Source organism: Leopardus geoffroyi, chromosome C2, assembly GCF_018350155.1.
Source record: "Leopardus geoffroyi isolate Oge1 chromosome C2, O.geoffroyi_Oge1_pat1.0, whole genome shotgun sequence".
Classification (NCBI taxonomy): domain Eukaryota; kingdom Metazoa; phylum Chordata; class Mammalia; order Carnivora; family Felidae; genus Leopardus; species Leopardus geoffroyi.
Genome location: NC_059333.1, coordinates 22,973,797 through 23,001,589, shown reverse-complemented (window position 1 = coordinate 23,001,589; position 27,793 = coordinate 22,973,797). Strand labels below are relative to the sequence as shown.

The 27,793-nt window shown below is 34.8% G+C and overlaps 1 protein-coding gene across 3 annotated transcripts in view; it reads left to right on the top strand.

The window, feature by feature from the left end:
* Window positions 1-27,793, top strand: part of NCAM2 (neural cell adhesion molecule 2) — a 520,619-nt gene that overhangs the window by 272,520 nt on the left and 220,306 nt on the right. For 2 of the 3 annotated variants that reach the window (XM_045501590.1, XM_045501592.1), the window contains exons 2-4: window positions 18,821-18,895; window positions 22,613-22,819; window positions 25,458-25,601. In XM_045501590.1, coding sequence (XP_045357546.1) covers window positions 18,821-18,895; window positions 22,613-22,819; window positions 25,458-25,601 — 426 coding nt within the window. The remainder of the gene's footprint in view (window positions 1-18,820; window positions 18,896-22,612; window positions 22,820-25,457; window positions 25,602-27,793) is intronic. The other variant, XM_045501591.1, reaches the window with a different exon arrangement.

Here is a 27,793-nt window from a genome sequence, read left to right as displayed (position 1 = left end):
TTTGTTTTCCTTCCTTGTGTTCTTGATTTTATTCTTTCCATGTTCTCGGGGTATTTTTCTTTCTCTCTGATTCCATTTGCTGAATAAGTAGCTTTTATACTGCTTCTTCTAAAGTCCATCCACAATACTGTCAGTATTAACGTTGCCTTCTTTTTACTACTATCACACTTTGCTTATACACGTTCCCACATTCTTTTTTTCTTTTCTTTTTTTTTTTTAACATTTATTTATTTATAACTGACAGAGAGCACGAGCGGGGTAGGGGAAGAGAAAGAGGGAAACAATTGAAGCAGGCTCCAGCCTCTGAGCTGTCAGCAGTGCTTGATACGGAGCTCACAAGCTGTGAGATCATGACCTGATCTGAAATCTGATGCTTAACTGACTGAGCCACCCAGGCACCCCCATTCCCGCATTCTTTCCTGAATATTAATACAGTTGGGTATGGCTCATGTTTCCCACTAAATTAATCATCTCTTCACTTTTTCTTCTCTTTCAATGTTAGTATTTGTTATCAAAAAATATGTCCAGAAACATTGAATACTAAAGAATCTGTTCGTGGCATTTTTTTTTTTTTTGCAAAAATTCCTAACGGAGTATGAAGACTTCATTTTTTGACGTATTAATTAACTTAATGTATTAATGATGAAGTTAATGAACTGATGCAATTACTTAATTTTAGCTTCAGCTGATTTATTTTTGTAATTCTAAAAGTACCTTGAACAATTCCTCCTTAATAAATTCTATTTAACTGAATTTTCCCCAAATCAGCCAATCTTTAGAAAATTGTTGTGTTGTTATATTAGGACACTGTTAAAAATAAATTGCCTATACTTTCAAACTTATAGATATCAGGAAACCAGCTTAGACACTGGGGTTCTAGAGCCCAGTAGGCAGCTGGCCAAGATTTCTGAAGCAGGGTTGCTCATGATTATGAGCTCAGGTTTTGGCATCAGAACTCAGTGAGATATGTTAACTCTCATATGAGGGAGGATACTAGAAAGTTTGAAACACAGAGGAATTATAAAACCCGAAACCTTTTCTGAATGCCAAATCCAAGAATCAAAAGGGAGAATTTTAAGAATAGTCGAACCAAAAGCATTGATCAGAAGCAAATACCAAAACAAGGATTGAACTACAGGAGTTTAAAAACCAAGATAGTCCAAATTTATTTTTGTTTTTTTTTATTATTTATTTTCTTTAACTATGGGTCAAACCCTTCATTAAGCTTGTTCTATTATTATTCATTTTAATTCTTAGAAAGACTCTATGAATTCAGTGGTGTTCATCTGCCACTTTGCAGATGAAGAATCTGAAACTAGGAGACCTCAAGAAAGCCCATGGACACTTCGTAGCTATTGAGTGGAAAGGCCTGGTTCTTTTAATCAAGTGCTGCCAAAACCTGAGCTCCTAATAATTCATGACCCTTCCTCAGAAATATTGGCCAATTGCCTATAATCAAAACTGTTATTTGTGACTTAAATTTTTTTTGCTAGATGGGCCATGTTTGTGAATGATGAGTAAATGTGATGTTGATCAGTTGGCATACCCTTTGGCTCATGTGCCCACCTCTGGAAGATCTTTTGAAAAGAGGTTGGGTTTGAAGACTTCACAATAACCAGTCATCTGGCCCATCATCTTCTTATCGTGCAAATTACTGAAATTGACCCTATTCTACTATGCAGTATTCTTCAGTTGCCCAGTCTAGGTTTGGGGTAAAGAGCAGGAGCGTTGGTATTCTGAAGTCTTTTGAAGTTTGGGGTCATAATGTCTCTCTGTGCTTTTTGGGACTGGTCATCGCACTTGGCACTAGAATCAGGCTTTCCAGTGCTATAGCTTATCAGTATCTTCCAGACTTCCCTGGGAGGTATGCCCTATATATTGAAGAGACTGGAGTGCTTTTTGTGTCTCACTTTGTTAAAGAATTTCCCTTCCGGGATCTAAGGCTGGCCATTTTAATCAAGCAGGGCTTCACTACGCTATGAACCCTCTAGGCTATCTCTGCTTACTTCTGCATCCCTGGCATTGTGGCCGGGAGGGAGTAATTTGCTGCTAGCATTATATAGTCTGTCCTTCATCTGATGGTGTTTTAGCTTATGTGGTAGAGTGCCTTTCAAAGTATTTGACTAAAACACTTTTATCAAAGTATTTGACTAAAACACTTTTATCAAAGTATTCTGAAGAATGGTCCATGTTTTTGTTTTCTCCCCATGGCACAGATTATTTCCATAATTAGTGTTTTACCATAGCACTACTTATTTCTCACATGTGTCTGCCTCCCACCTGCTGGAATGGAAACTTCACAAGGGTAGGGATGTCTGTCTTCTTCACAAATGTAACCTGACTGCCTAAAATAGTACCTGGCATGTAGTAAGTTCCCTGTTAATAGTTAATAGTTGCAATAGTTGAGCTATGCCCAACCTACACTAGACTATGGTGATTAGGCCTAAGAGTTTCAGGGTGTCAGACTCTTTCAGTAATTGCTATTTTCCCGGAGTATAGTTTCATTGAGAATTTAGCCCTCAAATATGGTCCCTGGTTATGACTGACACCAGATGAGTAAGCACTGAGGTAACTGCCTTTTTAATATACGTACGTAGCCCCACCTAAGTCAATGTTTGAAGATGAATTTTCAGTAAGATAGGATAGAACAGGTTCAGATATGTCTTAATTCAGGCTGCTATAACAAATTACCATAGACTGGGTAGCTTAAGCAACAATATTTATTCCTTACAATTGAGGAGGCTGAAAGTCTAAGAACAGGGGTGCCAGCACGGTCAAGTCTGGTGAGGGCCCTCTCCAAGGCTACAGACTGCCTACTTCTTATTGAATCTTCACATGGTAGAAATAGAGTGAAAGGGCTCTGTAGAGTCCCTTTTACAAGGCCACTGATCCCATCATGAGGGCTCCACTCACATGATCTGATTACCTCCCAGAGGCCTCACTTCATACTTCCATCACATTGGGGTCAACATATGAATTTTAGGGGAACACATATCTTCAATCCATTGCAGAGCAGACCAGGATGAGAGCAGAAATAATAGTATTTTCAATTATTAGATTACTATAGATGTTACTGGAGACCAGACTAGTCCCTTTCCCGGCATATAGAGGTCGATTATTTCACCTGGGTTGTGTAAAGTTGAGTGATGACTGCTTAGATCATCCTACATACACAAGAACTGTTGGATACCCTTGATTGTTGGAGTGTGTCCCACGTTCAGAGACTAAAATAGAGTCTTTCCTCCATTTGTTGATGACCTAAAATTCAGTCCCTATACAATCACATACATTAAAAAAAAATTTATGTTATTTATTTTGAGAGAGAGGGCATGTGCATGCAAGTGGGGTGGGGGGACAGAGAGAGAGAGAAGGGAAAAGAGAGAGAGAGGGGAGAGAGAGAATCCCAAGCAGGCTCTTCACAGTCAGTTCAGAGCCCGATGCAGGGCTCAAATTCATGAACTGTGAGAATATGACCTGAGCTGAAATCAAGAGTCGGATACCTAACCGACTGAGCCACCCGGGTGCCCCTAATCATGTACATTTCTAAAGAAAGATCCTATTTGCAACTGCAGAAAACAGAGCTTCACACAAGTCCAATCTAAAGAACAAGTAACAATATATTTCAATTATATTATGGCTTCTTAGCCTAGAAATTCAAGTACTAACCTGTTAATGAAGAAGTCACTTCTAGAAGAGACTAGAAGAAGTCACTTCTGTGCATTGGAAACACCTGTGATCCCCATGCAGAAGAGACCGTATATATCTTGGAAGTCAGCTTCATGTAATATTACAGAGAGTGTCTTGACTTTGAATGGTGTGTACTCAGTAATGCTAGAAAAGCAGTAGTCCTTTGTTCTTTACCAGAAGCATCTTTGAAGATGTCTGTGTTTGTGTCCTCGTTTGGCTTTTCTGCATTGGACCTGCAATCATTCATCTTTTTAATCAAGCTGCTAATATAGAGCAGGACTCTGCAGGGATTTAGAATATCCAGTTCTACGAGTCATTATTATAGGCTTTCTGTGTGTAGGAGGTGAACTTCATACTCTTCCAGTCTTTCAGATAAACAAGATAAAAAAGAAACAACTTGCCTAGGATTGCCATTAAACTGTAAACACTTTGCCTTGTAAAATTAAATGATGGATTGAGTTAGAATACAACCAATTTCTCTGCAAGTTAGGAACAAAGACTGGTTACCAGAGTAATCACAGACTTGACAGCCAAGCACATCCTTTTGTCAATTAAGTGGAAAGTGAGGTAAACTGTACATAATTTTATCCCTCATTCTGTATGAGAGACAAACTCTTCAGGAACTTTAGAAGCCAGAGAAAATGTCCTATGGAATCCTTGTGGCTGTGATTAGAGCAGGTTACTTGTCATCAGAGACTGTAAGAGCTCAAGAAATCTAACAGTGTCTTCTAAATTTTTACCGGAGCAAATGGTACAACAAATAAAATCAAGAATCTGGGAGCCAGAGATATAAGAGAAAGAACAGGTAACTTGATTTTTCTGAGCCAGCTACACTAATACATACATAGTGGGGAGGGCAGCCCACTTATATACATTTTCAGTGATTGAGGGGATCTGTAGATATACAAGTAAAATGAGTACCCTCTCTTTCTTGGGGATGGGAATGAGTAATCAATTTGCATGTTTTTATTGGGCAAATTCAGATTTTTTTGACATACTGATTTTTAAACAAATATCCAACTCATGTATACATTTATTATTTAGGAAAGGAAATGGATGCCTGTGATGTTCCAGGGCATTTAATAAATTGAGTAAGGCATTGTCTTTTCTCAGCAAATTTGAATTAGAGATATGGCCATATAAACCAAAATTTATCTCTCAAATACGGTAAGTTAGCAAGAGTGGAATGATGAAGGAGCTATAGACACAAAGAGACAGACAGAGAGAGAGAGAGAGAGAGAGAGAGAGAAAGACAACCTAATTCCGTAAGATGAAAGAGAATGGAAGAAATAGGAGGCCTGTCATGTTGAAGAGGGGCTTCATGGGACAAGGTCTGAGGAGACTTCTGATGTATCACGCAACTTTCAAGGGGTCTAGTTGGAGAAGGAGTCATACTTACATGTGACAGAACTTGAAACATATGACACACTTAAGTATTTACATTTATTCCTATACTAGTTTTGCAGAAATTAATCACTTTGATGCTATTCTAATTTTTCTTAGCGTTGATTTAGAAATTTGGTTACTGCAAGTGTGTTTATCACATTAAAATAAGATTTATCATAACTATCGAGTCCATAATTTTCTGTAAATGGTGACTGAGTCATGACCTTTTTTTTTTTTTTTTTTTTTTGTTGTTGTTGTTGTTGTTCCAAAGGATAAACTTCAAATTTTGCCCTGCTTTTCCGGTCCCTCACCAGGGTAGTGGGTATCATGGAAATGAGCCCTGGAAATTTTTGTATTATTTGTGCATATGTCAACAAGTTCCACAGACTGTTGAAGAAAATCCTTCCTGGGGGAAGAAATCTTTAGTACTTCAGTCAGCATTGTTGAATGGAGGCCTCTCTGATCTGAATGTTTGTGCCCTTCCAGAACTAACATGGTAGCATCCTAATGCCCAGTATATTGATGTTAGAAAGTGGGACCTCTGGAGGTGATAAGGTTTTGGAGGGTGGAGCCCTCTTGATGAGATTAGCATCCTTATAAAAGAGACCCCAAAGAGCTCTCCTTCTCTTTTCACACTACTTTTTGTGTCTTCCCATGGTCTGAGGTCTGGGAAAGGGCCTTTTCCAGAAGTACCACGACCTTGGACTCCCAACCTTCAGGACTGAGAAATGCATGTTTGTTGTTTATAAGCCACCCAGCTTAGGGTATTTTGTTATAGCAGCCCGAATGCACTAAGACAGAAGTGAACAAATGTTGCTCAAATACATACTGATTAAATTTGGATTGAATAAATAATTTCTCAGTTTATTTGGAAGGAAAACTATAAATACAATTTTGAATGGCAGTCTTAACTTAGTGTTGTGTATGCATGAAGCAGTTCTCTTACGTAAAACAAACAAAGGTATTAAATTTATCTTTGTGAGCACCACTAGAGCTAATTAAGAGGAGGGATTACAGTGAGAGCAGTTAACACTTATTTAGTATTTACCTTGTATCAGACACTTTACATCAGACCAAAGACAGAATCTTGGTTTATTCCCATTTATACAGTTGATTCAGTATCTTTCAGGTAAACTCTCAATCTCTTTTTAATTTTTTTTCTTTTTTTTAATTTAATAAACATTAAAAATGTTTATTTTTGAGAGAGAGAGAGAGGGAAGCACAGAATCCAAAGCAGGCTCCAGGCTCTGAGCCTAGCACTGATGAGCAGTGAGATCATGACCTGAGCCAAAGTCGGACGCTCAACCCGCTGAGCCACCCAGGCACCCCAAACTCTGTCTTTCCTATCACCTTCCCCAGATAGCATCTGTGTGTCTGATGTGGAGGGGAAACTTTCTTATGAAAACTTGTAGCTCTTGGGGGGAGTGGCTCTTAGGTACATGCTCAACACTCTGGTCCTTGCTTCCGCTACAGTTTTTATTTTTTGTTTTGTTTCCAGCTCTGCTAGGGTTTCTGACCCTTGAACTGGTGTCTTAGATAAATTGCTGCTGAATATGTGGTTTGTACTTGTACTTACAAGTAGGTCAGGGACGAGGGATTCCCTCATGCTGCCTCAGCTCCATTTCAGTTACCGTTGGAGAGGAAGACTTCTCAGAGTTCACCCACAGTTTCTGTCCTATTCCTGGCAGGTATGGGCCTCAAAGCCAGTTACTTACCTCTCGCCAGGGGACCCCCACAGCAAACCTAATGACTGATGCCACTTTCTGCTATATGAGACTCCTGTGGGTTTGGGGACATCGTCCCACACCACACAGGAGTCAAGAACAACATAACAATACTAACTCTTATTCTCTTTACTGATTGTGTCACACTGAGTTTTTCTTGGTTGCCTCAGGCTGTTAGACAGTCACCATTTATGGACTTGCTGTTCACACCTAGAGCCTGTTCACACATAGAGCCACACAGAATTGTGAGCTCCATTTTCTCTGATTTCGGCCTTCCTCTCAACCAGTGGAAAACCTCTCATTCTATTATGTTAGCCCAAACTAGGAAACCACGCCATGGAAGAATGAGTCCTGGCAACTCCAAGTTTTACGTCTCTTTTCTGATTCACTCAGCTCCCTGGGAGAGGGGGTAGGCTATCTGTTCTCGTCCATCTGGAAAGGATTGCCCCCAAGTCAATTTTTCCTCCCTTCTGAGGAGGGAAGCAGACTGCTCTTTCATTAAGTTTCCAACGAAATAGCACCAAGTATTTTGGAGATCTAACATTAGTTCAGGTCAGGGATAAGTAGTTTAAGCACAGACTCACTTCTGCTTTATCCTGGGGACTTCCTAAACAGATAAACCTCCTGGACCCCTTTCCTCATCTGTAAACTGCAATCACTAGATTAGGGATCCCGTAGGTTCCTTCAGGCTATAATAATCTAAGACTGAGATGCTTAAAATACTTTCAGAAAAAAACAAAAAAACAAAAAACATGTTTCTTGGGACATCTGGGTGGCTCAGTCAGTTAAGTATCTGACTCTTGATTATGATCAGAGTCATGATCTAATGGCTCTTGAATTCAAGCCCTGCATCAAGCTCTGTGTTGACAGTGTGGAGCCTGCTTGGGATTCTCTCCCTCTCTTTCTGCTTCTTTCTCGCTCTCTTTCTCTCTCAAAATAAATAAACATATGTTAAAAAGGGTTTAAAAAAGAACACAAAGCTTTCTCTGTATTTAACCATCCAAACTAATTTGCTGTTTTTTAAATTTCTCTGGCTTTCCTTCCATGTCTCTATGAACACATTTAAAGAAATGATTTGCAAAATACGCTTGCCTTTTGTAATACTTAATCTTAGTATTAAATATACACATCCCTTGTCAAAATTAAAGTTATTGTTGATTTGGGGGCCTAAAAAACAGAACTTCTGTTGATATCTTTAACATTTAAATTGTTGATTTCATGAAAGTATTAGTGAATTTCGTCTTAGTGAAATATTTTTCTTGTGGTTATATGAACTTTAATTATGTGCTCAGTTGAATCTACTCAGTGATTCCATACATGGTTGTTGAGTGAGCCACTCAATTAATGAGTAAATAATTCCATATATCTTTGAATTGTAAATGTCATTTTTATTCTAGTAGTCATTGTTACGCCATGCTATTGAAAACCTTGATTTTTAAAAAAATTTTTTAATGCTTATTTATTTCTGAGACAGAGAGAAACAGAGCATGAGCGGGGGAGTGGCAGAGAGAGAGGGAGACACAGAATCCAAAGCAGGCTCCAGGCTCTAAGCTCTCAGCACAGAGCCCAACACAGGGCTCAAACTCACAACAATGAGACCATGACCTGAGCTGAAGTCGGACGCTCAACCGACTGAGCCACCCCGGCGCCCCGGAAAACCTTTAAAAATATTATGATTCATGACTTATAATGTTCTTTCAAAGTTGTTTATCTTAAAAGAGTACATTCCTATAGAAATATTATGGACCCTATGACATACTGTACTCATGTTATAGTAATTTTATGATTGGTACCAACCAAAAGAAATTAAGATACTCTTACATTAAGGACATCTTTCATTGGTCCCTTATTGTAGTACTTCTAATTGAAAATATTTTTGTCCCTAGAGCTATGAAGGACGTGTTCTTGCTTTTTTTTCTGCAGTGTTTCATAGTAGAATTTGCAACATCCTAACAGGTTTTGCATTTTCTGACAATGTTTATCAAGATATGCTGATAAGCAGTGAAGTGTTGAATGGCCAGTCCTGAAAAACGACTCAGGAAAAGAAGGAAGGTCAAACATTCTGGCGTAGCTGTGTTGTGACACATGTGTGATGTCTGATTTGTCAAGCTTCTGAATAAGGTTTAGGCTAACCTTAATCTGGAGAGAAAGTCCACACACTTGGAGTAGACAAAGCACTTACACAGGCATCCAGACACTTAGGAATTAGGCCCAGTGCAAACACTCTTCCTTAATTTAATTTATTACTGCATGGTATTAGCAGTGATTCAAAATTTCACACAATGTTCTATGCTGGTTTCATCAAGGAAGCTAATAAGTTACATGTCTAAGTGGTGTCTGTTGAAATAAACTTGGATTAGATGTAGAACTTGGACTTAGCAGCCACTTCACGATATTTTAGTTTTAATTAAATGTCACACTCAAAATAAGTGATGAGTGAGCTGTGCTTGGTCTGGTAATGGACTCCAGGACTACCTATTACGTAAGCACAGATTTTTTCATTCATCACTCAAATGACATTTTCCAGACTAATTGGCATGAAAGGGTATTTTTTACTTTTATTTACATTAAGTGATTTAAGAAAAAGGGTTTATCTTAAAATATGGGACAGATGGTCTCATTGCTTCCTGTTTTATAAGTATTAAAGTAACAATTATTTTACTTTCGTTTATAAACTATTTTGCTGAGTATGCTATGTGATGAAGTTTATTTAAATTTGGAGTTTCAACTTCTATATCTCCTTCTAACCTTGTTGCATGTTATTTCATTTCAAACAATGTATTTTAGGAAAAAATAATTTTGTTTTCAAAACAAAAAAAATATATTTGAATCAGCATGAACTTCATTTCACAAACATTTCCTCTTTGGTATGATTTGTTCAGTTTAGTTTCTTGGTAAGCCCAGGTTTTTAAATGCTTGACATGTGGGAGCATCTCAAAACATAAGTGATTGATTTTTGCTCAGTGTTGTGGTTCAGTGACATATGAGAGTGTAATGATCATCAAATACATTGCCTCACCACTGTGGTCTTCCCAAGTTCATCATTTCGTGACATTTCCTTACAAACATTTTCCCTTTCACTTGTAGTTCTTTATTTTTATCCTTATTTGCCCTTTCTTTTTCTTCACACATTCTCTTTTTGAGTACCAGTTACTTTTTGAGTACCAGTCACTGGAATGACATTTTTGTACATTTATATTCACATGTAAAATTCATGTGTAGATTGAAACACACACACACGCACACACACACACCCCACAAACATAATCACTGAATAATCCATGGTATCGATACCTTTTACTCAAAAGCCACTTAATATGTCATTAATTTAATTTATGCAAATTTTCATAAATTTAGCAATATATAGATTCTCAAAAATAGAATAATCTATAGAGAATAAAAGTGAACTTAAAATTGCTTTTTATTCAGTGCAACCAGCAGAAACATTCATGGATAAATATTAATAAGAAATTTTCATTTGTTTTGTTTCATTTCCCATCATATCACTTTGTTCATGCACACATTTTTTAACGTTTTTATTTAAATTCTGGTTAGTTAACACATGACATAATATTAGTTTCAGGTGTACAATATAGTGATTCAACAGTTACATACAGCACTTGGTGCGCATCACAAGTGATATCCTTCATCCCCATCACCTATTTCACCCATCATGCTACCCACTTCCCCTCTGGTAACCATCAGTTTCTTCTCTGTAGTTAAAAGCCTATTTCTTGGTTTGACTTTCTCTTTTTTTTTCCCTTTTCTAATTTGCTTTGTTTCTTCAGTTCCACATATGAGTGAAATAATATGGTATTTATCTTTCTCTGACTGATTTATTTTGCTCAGCATAATACTCTCTAGCTCCATCCATAACATTGCAGTTAGCAAGATTTCATTCTTATTTTTATTGTTTATTTATTTTGAGGGAGGAATAGGGGCAGAGAGAGAGGATCCCAAGGGGGCTCCATGCTGTCATGGAGTGCTGCCAGTGCAGCACTGACTTAGCCACCCAGGCACCCCAAGATTTCACTCTACACCACATCTTCTTTGTCCATTCATCAGTCAGTGGACACTTGGGCTTTTTCCATAATTTGGCTGTTGGAGATAATGCTGCTGTAGACACTGGAGTGCATGTATCCCTTTGAATTAGTAGTTTTGTATTTTTTGAGTAAATACCTAGAAGTGTGCACATATATTTATTATGGACTTTCTTCTGGACCAAACTAAGTCAGTGAGGATGCAAAATGGAAGCAGATTTGAGAGACATCCAAATGAAGAGTGAGTTGCATTTTATGAGTTTTATATTTATGAGAGAAGAGAGTGAAATAATCTTGGATATTTCTAGTTTATTTGGCAAACTAGATTTAATAGATAATAATAGCATAACTTCAGATAAAGAATAATGAATGGGTTATGACACGAAGAGAATGATCTTGAGTTTCGTGATGATTTTGGAAAATATAAAAGTTTTTTAAGTAAATAAGTGTAGTAGGTATTAGCAAATATATTTCTGGGTCTCAAAAATGATGATAGGGAGATACACACGAATTCTGTGTATAATTAACATATAGAAGAGGGGATGGTGTGCAAATGGAAGCTGAGTTTTGAGTGTTTACAATGGAGCCAGATTATAGTGGACATTTTTAGAATATGTGTGAAGGACATAGTGAAGTACTTAAGATCAAAAAGACCAGGCAGGAATTGCTGATTGAAATCTGGCTTCATTATGTATTGCATGAGTGACCTTTAGCAACTCATGAAACCATCCTTTGCGTCAACTTTCTCACCGCTGAAATAGGAATGAAAATAGTTCCTGCTTAATAGGACTGTTTAAGAATTAAGTAAGTTATTTTAGATGCACTGATTAAAACACTGCCTAGCACATAATAAACATCATATATGTATCTGGAGTAGAAGAAAGTATATAAAACTCCAAGAGAAGAAAACAAAGAAGAGATTGCTAAGAAATATAAAGATTTAAGGCTATAAGAAGAATCAATGTATTCAAAAAGACTAAAATAGGAGGAAATAGAAAAGTGAGCAGAGAATAAATATGTAGGAATCAAGGAATTGGACAGTTAAATTAAACAGCAGTGTCTCATCCTTCATTAAGTCAAAACTTTTAAAAGCTGAAAATTGTTATTGGATTTGAAAATTAGATGGTGTGATTGACCTTAGGAATGGCAAACTTATTAAGTGAATGAGGAGGACAGAAGTAAATAGGCATAGAATAAAGAATGATTGGGGACATCAAGAGTTTTTCTTTCTTTCTTTCTTTCTTCTTTCTTTCTTTCTTTCTTTCTTTCTTGTTTCCTTTCTCCCTTCTTTCTTTTTTCTTTCCTTTCCTTTCCTTTCCTTTTCTTTTCTTTTCTTTTCTTTTCTTTCTTTCTTTCTCTCTTTCTTTCTTTCTTTCTTCAATAGGGTGATAAGACAAGTAGGATATACCATAGTAATTTGAAAAAAGGCAAGGAAAGGGTGATTTCCCATTTTATCTTATTTGCTTATTTTGTTTTGTTTTCTTTTTTTGTTTATTTCATTTAATATTATTATTATTATTATTATTATTATTAGGATGTAAGTGATTAAACAGTGTCTATAGCTTGGCAGGAAGGGGCCAATTGAAACAGAAGCATTAAGGAGGTAGACCAGTTGCTTTTAAAAGGGCCCAGGTGATCTAGCAACTGCAAAATTTATTTTCCTAACTTAGGATAGGAAAATAAATTAAAATATATCACAGAGTTGGAGAGGAATTATGCTAAAAAGCTTAACTTCATCTTGGTAAACTTAGATGAAAAAAATTATTTAAAAATAGTTTTTATAGAGGAGCCTGGATGGTTCAGTCTGTTGAGCATCCAACTCTTGCTTTCAGCTCAGGTCATGATCCCTGGATTGTGGAATCGAGCCCTGTGTCAACACCCAGCCTGCTTGAGATTCTCTCTCTCTTTCTCACTTTCTTCCCTCTCTGCCCCTCTTCTCTGCTAGCGCTCTCTCTCCCTTTAAAACAAATAAATACATAAACAAATAAATACATAAATAAATACATAGAAATAAAGTAAATAAAAGTAGTTTTGATAAAACATTCATAGCCATCAAGTTTCCTAAAGTGTTTGATGACAGAGTATTTCTTTCTTAAATGCTTCAAAGGTTCTGAATTTTCTTGAGCATTTTAAAAATCTAATAAACCACTTAGACTGTTGTCATGTAGTGATATGGATATTCAATAATAAAAAAGTGAATAAGTAAACTATATACATAATTCTCTTAAAGCAGATATAGTTTTAAAATGTTTTCAATGAAAAATGGAAAAGAATCATATTCATTTGGTATAATTAACAGTTTGTAAGAACTTTCAATAAGTAAGACTCCTTGAGAGTTTCTATGATTATTTGGTAAGTGCTTTAATTCTCCCAAGTTCCTTGATGTGGAGGCCAAGGTATAAAAGTGCTTGCTTGAAAAATGTTACAAGTCATTGTACCAAGATAAATCAGTGCCTTAAGTTCTCTCTGCATGTCTGTTGAATTTTAAGTGGATCCAGCTTTGCTTTGTGTCAGGCATGTAGTAGACTGATTAAGTTGTCAGTTTTTACTCCTCTGCAGGGGATAAACTGGCCATTTTAAATGCCGTTGTTAAATGTTGTATTAAATTGCAACAGGCTCTGGGGCCCTGCATGGAACTTAGAAATGCCAATGACTTCATTATATTTATAGTCCTATAAATTAAGAAAAGCTCTTTTGAATATCTGCTATTTGATGTGCGTGCTTAAATTATAAATATTAATTTAAGCTTTGCTATGATAGCAGTTACCTTCGTTAAAATGTTGCCTATGTTCTATTTTGAGAAATAATTGTCATTTAGGAAATAAATTCTAGCTTCATATATTCCCTCCGTTAGCTTCTCCTGATAATTCTTTTTCACATTGGTGACCCTTGCTTCATTGAAGTAGAAAGGTCTTAACACCTTTGACTTTTTCCCTTTTTTGCCAATGTTCTAATTGATTACAGAGATAACTTCTATTTTGATCTTTGTTGTAACCTCCACTCCTATATTTCCATATTCTTTGTCACCAGCAAACCCAGATACTCAACGTAACATGCCCCAAGGTGTTGGTCCCCTTAATTCAATTTGTCAGTTATCTTGTCTTCTTCCTAACCTTTACTAAATGCCAATTTTGTCATGTCAGTATCTATTTATAAATAATTAATGGAGAAAAATTTGAGGCTTGACATTTATCATGACTTTTGAGATCCTCCAATGTCTTTTCAAAACTGTTTCTCCAATGATAATATATTACCCATATTATACACGAAGACAACTTACTTTACATTGATTTACTAGCTATTCTCTGAATGTTCCTTGAACACTTTGCCTAACCTACAATATCCACCATCATTATATATTCCTTATATGGAATGTCTATCTTCTTTCTGTTTATTATAATATTTATCACATCTCTTTGCTTTTTTTAAGTTTTATTGCCCTCTCTGCAGCCTTCTTGGTTATGAATCTCACTATGGCCATAATTGATGCAGGTCATCTTGTTTTATCATTTATCATTTTATTAGTGGTAGTTTTTCAAAATAAATTGTAATTCCCTTGATGTTTGGAACTATGGTTTATTATTTTTGTATACCATTGCATTTTAAAGAGTGATTTGTAAAATGCGTGTAGTTAATAAATACTGATTTTTGTAGACAGTTTTAATTTACCTAACTCTACTTTTAAGGTTGATATTACATGCATTTCTTTGAGAATGGTTTGCAGAAGACATAGATTTATCATGGCTCCACTCTTTCATCTGTGGGTTAAAGCTGTTCCTTACTTTGAGGATCTATTGTGAAGATACTGGCATTTTTTTTTTTTTACTATTCAACCCCAATTTTAATAAAAAAGATGATTTATTGATTAATTTATAGGGAATGCCAATATTTAATCAGTAATGGTCCTTACATGAATTTAATCTATGAGATATTATACCCTTTACGGTTTTATTTAACATTACTATGTCTATTCAAAATACATAAAAAAAGTAAAACATAAAAATCAGATTTTTCAGCATCGGTGAATGCCATTTTATTTTCAAATTCCATTCCTAAATAGAAATTTTAATTAAAAATCTTAATATTTTTTTCTAAATGAACTAAAAGTCTCATATTACGATACACATTAATTTTTTGGTGTGTACCTTGAGACAACAAAAATGAAGGAGAGATTAACTAGGTAGGTATTAAATATGTCAGCCCTGTCCAGTTTTCTCTGAACACAACTTTTGACACTACAAAACTTTAATTTTCTTCTGACATTTGGCTCCAAAATGAAACCATTGTAGGTGGCTATGGGTCAAGAATGATTACAAGAAACTCTGGATGTTAAATCACGAGAGCCACGAATAAGAGATGACCTTAAATTTTAGTTCTCCAGGTTTTTCCTAATATGCACGTGTTTTAATGTATCTGTAGAGGTCAATTAGAGCAAATCCAGCCTTTGGGAAATGTTTTAAACTAGAGAATTATGTATTTTCTTCATATACTTTAATACCTGAAATATAACGATTTGTCTAGTCACCAAAATGTCCGTGAAAAATATGGTCTTGATTAATGGGCGAATTGATAGTTTTTACTGAATGAAAAATTAACCACGTATTTTAATATAAATTAACTAATTAATTTCAGGCTCAATTTCATTTTATTACAATGAATAGGTTATTATTTATTATACCCATTAGCAAATCAGTGTAAAATTATCCAGAACTGTATTTGACATTTAAAGTGCTTACATCCTTCAAGTTTTGTCTTTTCTATAAACTTTTCCTCTGAAAAGCAAATTTACTATGAAGACAAGTGAGGGGAATCATTTAAATAATAATTGGCAGACATTTCTCAAACTGTCTGATATTAAATTCAATTTAAGGCAATGAAGTCATTCTAAAATTTTATATTGTCAATATTGTCAGTGTTCTGTACCTACTGTACAAGAAGCCCTTGGTTTTTATCCATTATTCTGCCGTGTATTCATATTTTATCAGTTTAAGAGAAACAGAAGTGAGGTTGATAAGCCTCTGCCTTTAGAAATTTACATTTAAATAAAGTAGAGAATTTAATTAGCAATCATGTAGGTTTCATTTGTTTAGTGACAATGCCTACTGACCAAAGGTATTTATTTGGTGATACCATAGAGGCTATCAAAGAAGATGTGTAAAGTTATTGATATATTAGTTTTGCTTTGAAGATAGAATGTAGCCAGCTATGTGGACATGTGAGAAAGGGAGAGAAAGGCAGAGGAAATAGTTTGAGCGAATACACAGTTTCAGGAAAGTGAGTCCGTGGAGAGAGGGCAGGGAGAACTAATAATGATTGTCTCTAGCTGCAGAACATTAGGAAAGAGTAATTGGAAATAAACTTGGAAAGGTAGGTTTTCCTTCAATTAAAATTTGTATAATAATTAACTAATTGGATTAAGCAAATCCACTCTGAGGTCTTTTGAAATAAGCAGGTGAAATTAAACAGTTTTAGAAACTTATGCATGCAGCACCCTGAGAAATACTTCATGGAAAGAAAGCTTGAAGAGGTACAAGTCAGAAAAAGAAATATAGAATCTGATATATCACTCTCTTGGATTAAAATAAACATCTCACATTATAATTAATGAGTCCATGTATTAGGGGAAAAGTGTTGGAAATAAATAAGAATGCATACAAATGATATTTCAGAGGCTATATCTCTAAGACTTGAAAATTCATTGATGATGACCAAAAATGGAATATGAACAGCAGGCATTTTTGGTGGAAGGGGAATGGGTTCAGTTTGCACATAGAAAATTTGAAATTAAAATACGCTATCCAACTGGATTCTAGCTGAATTTTGGAAATCATAGGACTAAATTTTAGAACAGCGCACACTGAAGATCCAAAGAGAAAAAGAAATAGGATAAATATCTTAAAGGACAAAGAAGAGGGAGGAAAAAAAAAAAAGAAAGTGGAACAGAATGGCAATTCCCTTTTTATTTTCAGCCATCCGTCTTTTCTGCCTCCTTCCTTTCTATCTGTATGTATGCTCAGATCTTCCCCAATTTATAAAACCCCTGACCACATGCCCAGAATTGTGGATCCCCAAAGCCCCAGCCATCTCTTCAGACTCAAGTTTACTTACTATATGGGCAATCTCAATGTACTTCACTTTCGCAATTTGCCTCTGAGCCCATTACACTTAAACTAAATGCACCAAGAGGATTAGTTATTCTTCAGAAGGAAAAGTCCCCCTCTGTGAATTCTCATTGGAATTGGCCTTGTTTATATTTTTAGATATTCTCTTGTCCCTTGGCTCTACTAGTTTTCTTCCTATTCTTTCTAACTTCTGTGCTTTTCTTAATCTATTCTCCCTGAAATGTTAGAATTACTTGAACACTCATTGAGCCCCTATATGTACCAAGCACTCTTTGAGAATAAGGAATTATAAAAAGAAACTGGACCCAAGACCGAGAGGAGAGAAGAAAGCCATGTAAGCCAGCCCGGTTCACAGAAAGGTGTCCTGAAAAAAAGGGAATTTATCCCTCAATGATGAAGAGTACAAGGAAACATATTTTAAAGAGCTTAAACATGTACAAGTCTTTCTTGATAAATACTTTCTTCTTTTCTTATGTTTTTGATTCTACATTTCATTTCTCTAGTTGTTTTCAACATAGTTAAGTTACACTTTTAGCCTAATTCCATTTTTTGAAATTTCGAGGGTCTGTCTCTCCTTTTGGATGTTTTAATTGACTCTTACTTATAGTGCCTTATTTGACCATGGTTTTTATAGTGTTAGAATATGAGTTTAGGTTAAGAAGAACTTCATTTACAAAAATCTTAGGCTATGTGGAATCGCCTCTGTGGCTCAGTCTAAGCGTCGGACTCTTGATCTCAGCTCAGGTCTTGATCTCTAGGTTGAGTTCAAGCTCCACATGCTAGGCCTGGAGCCTATTTAAAACAACCAACCAACCAACCAACCAAACAAACAAACAAAAAAACAACTTAACTCTCTTTATCACTGCTTTTCTGCTAGTGGGCTGATTTATTGTATCCCCTTCTCGTTCCTAAGGGTGAATTTTATTCTGGTCCAGTGTTATCTGGTGTTCTATAGCATCCCCTTTTATAGACAAGTTTTGATCCTATGTTTGTACTATCTGTGCACCTTTTGGTTACTACCATCCACAGATTGTCAGCAGCACTTTATACTCTGGCTTTTAGATTTTTTTTTTCTTCATTTTTTTTTCCCCCTTGAGACTCCATTACTTTACTGAAAGCTCAGATAATGCGTGTCTGGAAGTAAGAGATGGTGGAATGGGTTTGGGATGTAGTTACATTATCTTGTCTACCATATTATTAGAAACACGTCTTTCAACTTGTATTAAGCTATAATTCTAATTATCTTCTAACATGTTAGACTATTCAGCTATTTTATTTTCAAATTTGACAATAAACTTATTAAACAGCTCCTCTATTTTATTGCCATTGTCCTGGTTCCTTCACTTAATTTATTTATCTTGTGAAAATAGTGTTTATTCATGTTTCTTATGCAATATTTTTCCTTCTTTCATGGAAATAATTTAGTAGGTAGCCAAAATGTAGTTAATTTATATTTCTATTGTTACAATGACAGTATAGGATTTCGAATAAGATTCCAAATATTAGGCAAAACTTTTCTGTAGTTTTTGCCCAATGTGGTAGCACGTATATGGCCAAGAATGTAAATATGGAAGTGAGTATGCATTTATTCATTTACTTGGGGAATAAATTTCAACATGTTAGGTTAATTAAGTGCTGTATTTGGTCTAGTTGTAAATTGTATACTAATGTAACAGACATAATGTTGTTTGATTTTTATAATTAGATTGTATTTTATAAAAGTTCCATTTCTTTTTACAGGTAATAAAAATTTACAGGAAAATAGTTTCTGTTTGGATCATGTAGTTTATAGATCATGTGATAAAATCTTAGAATTTATGTTTAAAACTATACTTAATTATTATTTAAATTTTTTTTTCAGCTCTTCTTCAAGTGACAATTTCACTTAGCAAAGTAGAGCTTAGCGTGGGTGAATCTAAATTCTTCACATGTACAGGTATGTATGTGTACAAATATTTTAAGATGATTACTTGTTTTGGCTTTAATTAATATTATACATAGGCAAAATTTAAATAGTGAAAAATAATTCTCTAAAAATAAAATCTTATAATACCACTGGGCTTCTGATGATGGAAGGTGTTAGCCATATTTTACATATTAAAAACTATGGAGTTTATTTCTGTTAATTTCAAATTATTAATTTTGACCATCAAACTAGCTCACTTATTTTGAAAATAACTTATCAAATAAAATGTATCCACAATAACTTAAATAAATTCAAATATTATTCCTGTATAAATAATAATATTAGGATGAATATAAATATTATAACTGAATTACCTTTATAAATATGCAATGAATAAATTAGGTATGGCACACTGCATTATAGCTATACCTGAATGAAAACTTTCAGACAAAGCAAATCAAATCTGTCCTTATGAAAAGTGAATTAAAAAAAAAGATATTTAATCAGCAAAACTTTGGCAAGAATTTTATGACTATTAATCAAAAGTATCATATATCATAATACCTGTGGGAAATTATATGGACCTCATTTAGTTTAATCATGCACATGCAGAATTTTTTCAGAAGACATTTAAATACTTAAGCGACAAATTCTAATTTAGTGTACTGTAGAAGTCACAAATGCACACATTGTACTTCTATTTATATTCATCAAATTCATTTTTATGCATGCAAGCCTTCATACGTAAAGTTATGAAAAATATTCACATACGGTGGCTGGGGTGGCTCAGTTGGTTAAGCGGCTGACTCTTGATTTCAGCTCAGGTCATGATCTCACAGTTCACAGGACAGAGCCCAGTGTTGGGCTCTGTGCTGAGCATGAAGCCTGTTTAAAATTCTCTCTCTCTCCCCCGCTCCCTCTGCTCCTACCCTATTTGTGCTCTTCTCTCTCCTCTCTCTCTCAAAAAAGATAGAAAGTTATAACATATTTATAAATCATATATAATACATTATAATATATATTACATTATAGTATGTATATATAATATCACATCTTATGAAAAACTAGGAGGGCATGATTCTTCATATTTTGCCTTCCTAAAGGTCTGACTAAATTGATAGGTCTGTTGATACATATTTTTGCATATTGACAAGTAGAAAGGAAGACAGCAAGTGAGATATTGGTTCAATATCACTTATTATGTCAGCAGAGCTTTGGAATAAGAATGAAGATCATTGTTTTTAAATCTTATCCATATTTTATATACACAAATGCACAAATGCACATACATAGCTCAATTGTGTAACATATTCACAGAATAATTAAATAGTCTAAAAATTAAGTTTGAAAATGACATTGTATTATTTTCTTAGATTCATTATATATAACATATATATAATATATATGTTATTTATGTTATATATATATATGTTATGCACTACATCCTGTTATTACATCTGCAGGTATTACATAAGGTCAAAGTAAGGAATAATTTAAAAGAATGAATTAACATCATTCAATGGTACTACGTTTTGCTCTTAAAATAAGGCAAAATAATTAAACATCTTTTTTCCTTTTATACAAAGATGTATAACCAAGAGCCACATTGTTATTGTGGAAGCAGTCTTATATATGTTAAATACACAATAGTGAAACAAGAATCTAAAAATAAAGATGCTAGAAACCCTTGCAACCCTTCCATATATATATATATATATATATATATATATATATATATATTCTGGTTTGCAAATATATATATATTATATATGTATATAATATATATTATATATATTTACAAAATATATGTATAATATATATAATATATATTATATATATATATATTTACAAAATATATGTATAATGTATTTTATTACAAGGTTGACTAAGTTGATATGACTCTAAAGTTTCCTGACACTAGAACATAGACATCTAAATCCAGTAAAATAAATGTCTTAAATTTACACTAGAAGGGAATCAGACCTTCAGAGAGCTAAATAAGATTATGTCATAATTAGCAAATGAATTTGTACTCCACATTTTTAAGAAAATAAAAATTGTAATGTTATTTATTAGTATATCCAGTAGTTCAGGCTTAATAAAAATATGAAAAGTTTTAAAGGAAATTATTTATTAGAGATGTCATCAAAAGAAAATCATGATAGGGTGCCTGGGTGGTTCAGTCAGTTAAGCGTCTTGACTGCGGCTCAGGTCATGATCTCATGGCCTGTGAGTTCGAGCCCCTTGTCAGGCTCTGTGCTGACAGCTCAGAGCCTGGAGCCTGCTTCAGATTCTATGTCTCCTCTCTCTGTCCCTCCCCTGCTTGTGCTCTGTCTCTCAAAAATTAATAAACATTAAAAAAATTTTTAAAAAAGAGAATCATGACTGCTCTATGAAAATCCAAAATAAACTCTCCATGAGAATGAAATTTTATACCATATTATCAAGAGTGAAAATATCCAAAATATTTCACAGAATGTCCTATATAATTTACTGTATAAAATGAAAGTTTATATTGTTCAAATTTAAAATGACGTTCATTTAAATTACTCGTTTGTAGTTCTTTATGGAGATGGGAATTAAAACAAATACTTCCCCTAAATGAGTTATCCCGTAACCACTGCGGTTTTATAGTTCTGTCCAGAAAGATCTGAAGATAACATAACTAAGATCCATTTAATATTTAGCTAAACGTTCTTTCATACTTTTTGCTCCAGCATGTCTAATTTGATATGGAAAACACAATAATTTGGTTCTAAAGCCATTTCTTGGGAAAAGTATAAGAAGGAACAATGTTCTTCAAAGTGGTCCTGCAGATGTTAGCATTTCCCCTTTATGCATTTCCCCTGATACTTTTGAGTTAATAGCACATACTGCTTCCACAAATTATCCTTCAAGTAATTAGGTGAAATACATCCTTTTTGTCAGTAAAAGCAAACTTTGGAAGTTTCAGCTTTTACGAAGAGGATAATAACCTGGATTCTGAATTGGAAAACTTAAATAAATGTTTACCTTGTAATGATTTGGTTGTAATTGCCTAGCAGTAAAGGTATCATTTCAATGCATTCTAATTATCATGTGATTAAATAGTTAACAGTTTTAGATTAAAATGATGAAACTATTCATTTTAGTTGAGAAAAGAGATTAGGGCTCCATTTTAAAAATAGTCATTGGCCTTATCTGTACAAGTTTAACAACTTGGGGAATTAATTTCAAATTCAGTATTATCAAAAGCCAAAGTTGATTTTTCGTAAGATTTACATTTTTATGAGCTGTGCTTTATCAGGGAAAAAAGTACTGTCTCCTGACCCTAGCAAAGAGACTTGGGAACAGGTGAAATCATGTTAGTAATTGTGTTTCTGGTCAGATATATCTATCACATATAATTTATGTCTGACACAGTGGCCAAGGCAGTTTCATAACTTAACTGTAGAAATAGTTCATAGATTGCTATGGTAAAGTTTCAACTATCAGGGCTGAAATTCCATACTGGAAGTTTCCTATAGAACTTTTGGGTTTTGCTTACGCAAACAGGGCTGAATTCTCAACATTGGATAAATAAGGATGAACATGTGTGCTAACATTTGTGTTTACTTTCAATTTTGTAAGATTTTGAGACTTCCAGCCTTCTCTTATTTACATTTTTTTTCTAAATTGTTAAAAGTTGTTACATAATAGTAAATGTCAATGCCAAAACAAACACTTGAGACATATTTTCAAACATTTCTTTTCCATGGCTCTCTGCAGCAATTGGTGAACCTGAGAGTATAGATTGGTATAATCCTCAAGGGGAGAAGATAATTTCAACACAGAGGGTAGCAGTGCAAAAGGAAGGTGTTAGATCACGATTAACCATCTACAACGCAAATATAGAGGATGCAGGGATATATCGTTGTCAAGCAACAGATGCCAAAGGACAGACACAAGAAGCTACAGTTGTATTGGAAATTTACCGTAAGTTATGCATTTATTAGTTAATTGAATTTGTGGTTGTATAAAAACTTGAACATAATGCATTTAGTAAAAATTAACACCCATTAATAACTATGTGCTAGATAATGTTGTAAGACCATTGCAAGTATCAGTTTGTTTATATTTTGCCATGGTGCATCTCTAAAATGGAATCGATAATAGGAAATAGTTTATTATAAATATAGATGGAGCCAATTCTCTTGGTAAAATAATAGAGATGAAAATGTTTTCATGTTCTCCAGCCATTAAAAATCTTTTAGGTAAATAGAAAACAGTAGATTATTTAGTGTTAGGAAATTTATCAGAAGTAGTTTTTCACTCTAAAATAAAAGGTCAGGATTAGAACAAATGACATTACGTATATGATAGTAGTGACCAGTCTAGAATGAGAATTGAGGGTCAGTGAACAGGAGTAGACACAGAAAAAGCTGGAAATTCATCTAGTGGAGAATAATATCTAGCTGGATTCTTCACCAACAGGATTTTCTTTAAGATGATTTTCCATATTTACACTTGATTTTAGGAATTAAGATTGACAGTTTTCTATATTCCTTCTCCTTTCTTACATATAGGAATCATGTTTTTTTTTAATATGAAATTTATTGTCAAATTGGTTTCCATACAACACCCAGTGCTCATCCCAACAGGTGCCCTCCTCAATACTCTTCACCACTCTCTCCTCCCTCCCACCCCCCATAAGCCCTCAGTTTGTTCTCAGTTTTTAAGAGTCTCTTATGTTTTGGCTCCCTCCCTCTCTAACCTTTTTTTTTTTTCCTTTCCCTTCCCCATGGTTTTCTGTTAAGTTTCTCAGGATCCACATAAGGGTGAAAACATATGGTATCTGTCTTTCTCTGTATGACTTATTTCACTTAGCATAACACTCTCCAGTTCCATCCACATTGCTACAAAAGGCCATATTTCATTCTTTCTCATTACCACGTAGTATTCCATTGTGTATATAAACCACAATTTCTTTATCCATTCATCAGTTGGTGGACATTTAAGAATCATGTTTAAGAATACTATGAATGAAGCCTGTTGACTCCTTAGGGGTGAAACCAGGCTGTATCACTTAATTTTGTGGCCTTGAGCAATTGCCTAACCTCTCTGTCTTCAGTTTCATCATCTATAAAATGAAATAATAGGGGCGCCTGGGTGGCTTGGTCGGTTAAGCGTCCAACTTCGGCTCAGGTCATGAACTCACGGTCCGTGAGTTCGAGCCCCGCGTTGGGCTCTGTGCTGACCGCTCAGAGCCTGGAGCCTGTTTCAGATTCTGTGTCTCCCTCTCTCTCTGCCCCTCCCCTGTTCATGCTTTGTCTCTCTCTGTCTCAAAAATAAATAAACGTTAAAAAAATTAAAAAAAATAAAATAAAATGGAATAATAGTAGTACCTACCTCTTACATAGAATTGTTTTGAGCACTGCATTAATTAATATTGTATAAAGTCCTTAGAAAAATGCCTCACAATTCATATGTGATAGTATTTTTACCACATATTAATGAAAAATATGTGAAAAATTACAAATTTTTGAAATAATAACTCATAAGTCACCCCCTCCCTACAGCTTTATTGTAATTATTATTTGGGAGATACGATATGAGAAAAAAAGGCAAAGTCTTCCCATGCCATGACTTCCTTTTTGATGTGCAGGGCAATTTGTTGGGATAGTATTGTCCTCATTTTTCCTCATTTAGACTCCCCCTACTCCTTTTAGTTTCTAAGCTCCTTAAGAAAAGGTAGTATATTTGTTTATGTGATTCCTACTGCACCTATTTGATAAGTAGAAAAACTTAAATTGAAGCTGTCATTTCATGGACATAATATTTGGAAAGATTTTTCATTACTTTGAATGATGCAAAGGAAGGTGGCTGGGTTTTGTTTGTATACTAAAGAAATGACTTTTTTTTTTTCCTGGCAAGAACAATGAATAACTTTTGTGAAAATTTCTCAACAAGCATAAATATCCATATTCATTCATTCATTCAACACACTTACTGGGTATCTACTACATAACAGACAATATTCTAAGTCCTAAGGAGTAGTAACTAAAACAGAAAATGTCACTGGCTACTTGGTAGTTATATTTTAGTGAGCGGAGAAACACAACCAATGAATGAGCTTAGAAAAATACATGAATGCTAGATATCCATGCTGTAGAATTCTATAGTGAAGGAAATAAGGGGGTAAAGAGAGGAGCTGAATGGGGAAGGGAGATGGTTATTTTACTTGTGAAGGTGCAGCAGAAATCTGAAGGGATTCAAAGGAGCACAGATGGCCAAGGATGAGAACAAACCTGGAGTGTTCAAGGAATTGCAAAGAAGACAGTTTGTCTGGATCACAGGGACTTGGAAAAGAGAGAAGATACTGGGATTGGAGTTGGGGGGCTGATTCCAGTTCACATAGGACCTAGTCTGGCATCGCGAGGACTTTGACCTTTCTTCTCGGTGAGATGGGAAGTTCTCGAGTAGAGGAATCACATGATCTGGAATCAGGTTTTAAAAGATCTAGCGTTAACTAATGATTTTATTGCAGCATCAATCCACACACAGATTTTGGAATATTTTGTTGGGAGAAGTGAGTAATAATACTTTTACGGTTTGTTTTACTGTCTTGATGCAGAAAAACTCACTTTCAGAGAAGTGGTATCTCCTCAAGAATTCAAACAAGGGGAGGATGCAGAAGTGGTTTGCCGAGTTAGCAGCTCACCTGCCCCTGCTGTCAGCTGGTTGTATCATAATGAGGAAGTCACCGCTATTTCCGACAGTTAGTATTTTGGTAACTCCCTAAATTATATGTTCTAATAATATTGCAATTTTTAAAGAGACTGAATCTACCTGACTGAATAGAGAAATTTTATTTTTTTTGATCTCAAGTATCAAATTGTTTTGAGAACCTTCCAGCTCTAAAGTAGGTGTTGGCAAACCATGGGTCTTGGGCCACAGTCAGTCTCTCTGCTGTTTTTGTATGGTGTCATGGGATTACAGCCAATCCTGACCATTACACAGTTTGCATGGCTGCTTTGGGGACAGGGTTGAACAGCTGTGATACAGATGATGTGGCCTACAAAGTCTACGATACTTATCACTTGCAGATTTACAGAAAAAGTTTGCTTACCCCTATCCTATTCAAGAAAAACTTAGTAAAAACTGTAGAAGGGTAATAAGTAAATGAAAGAATTAATCCTGATGCATTCAAATTCTATATATTACAGTTTATACATGATCCCATGGGCTACTCTGTAATCTTAAAATAATAACCATATGAATCCTATTTATTATTCTGGCACTGTTCTCTCAAAGACACCTACATGTTCTAAATATTATGGTATGATGCATATGGATAATAGACAGAAAAGTACATTCATTCAAATTGTCTTCATAATTTTGATTCAGACTGAGCTAAAATTCCAGAATAATATGACATCTGAAATTGAAAGCATAATTTGCTTACATTATGCTATTTTACCATTGTGCATTGGGAGCATTTTCAATTTAGAATATTTTTCAATGCACCTGCATTGCAGAGAGATACGAAATAATTGAATCTTTTTAAATACTTTCCATCTTGGATGATTCCGTTGTGTGTTTCTAAGAGATAAAACTTTTCTAGCATAAAGGAGAGAAAGCAGATAGTATCTATTTTTGAGTATGTACAGAGAATGTATCATAATCATGTTTAATAGTCTTTTTTTAATTTTGAGATAATTTTTCTGGTCTTGGCATTTTCAGTGCTTGTCAGTTATTGACTAACTCTCTTTTTCTGTATTATAATAGGTGAGAAATGGTACTTTATTTCCTCTTATTTTATTTTAGGACAACTGCTTTATATTTTATTAACATATCACATGAGTACATTGTATAATGTATTTTCAGCTATTTTACCCTCAATAATAAAGAAAAGGCAGTTCTTGTATAGAAGTTAAATGACAATGTCTAAACATTTTCACATTGCCTCATCTTAGGCTTCAAGTGTACATCTGGTTTATTGTAAACCTTAATTACAAGAAGTTTTTGAAATGAATTATAGTTTTTATTTTTTTATTTTTATTTTTTTAACGTTTATTTATTTTTGAGACAGAGAGAGACAGAGCATGAACGGGGGAGGGTCAGAGAGAGGGAGACACAGAATCTGAAACAGGCTCCAGGCTCTGAGCTGTCAGCACAGAGCCCGACGGCGGGGCTCGAACTCACGGACCGCGAGATCATGACCTGAGCCAAAGTCGGCCGCTTAACCGACTGAGCCACCCAGGCGCCCCTGAATTATAGTTTTTAAAAGACACATGGAACAAAAGCCTCAAAGCCAGGACTTATAGTCCAGTGTGATGGTGTTGGAGGAGCACTGCTTCTCTGCCACAACTCACACACTTTTCTCCAGTATGCAGGGACGGACGTATTTGAAGGTAGAATTCGATTATGGCTCTACTCCTTTGCCGTGATGCTTTGAATAACTTTTCTAACTGTTCTCTAATTCAGATTCTGTATGTGTAAACAGTGGGTTATTATCTCTATTTTAAACAATGCTTGTGAGTTTCAAATAAGACTTTAGGCATATAATAAATATTTGTTAAATGAATGAATAAAATTTTTGTGTATATATCAGGTTCTCAGCAAAATGACATTGATCTTTCTCCTTCCTTCTCATTGAGTTTTTAAATGTTGAGAAGAAGTTTTACCAAAACTATAGACACTCAGGTTTTATCTAGAATAAAAAAAATCCCATGTAAGTGAAGGGACTAGTCTAAAGTAAGCATGAAACCTAGTTCTGAATTGCATGGCAAGCAAAGAAAAGAAATGACATCTTTTTTTCTCTTTAATTCTAGGACATAAAGGAATTAGGTGAATTGTGAGGAAGGGCAAGCTTTTCTAACCTTTAATATGAGAGGAACCTGCCACGTAGTTTATTGTTGGGCAGCTTGTACATTCATAATGAATTTACAAGAAGTAATATTCTTCATC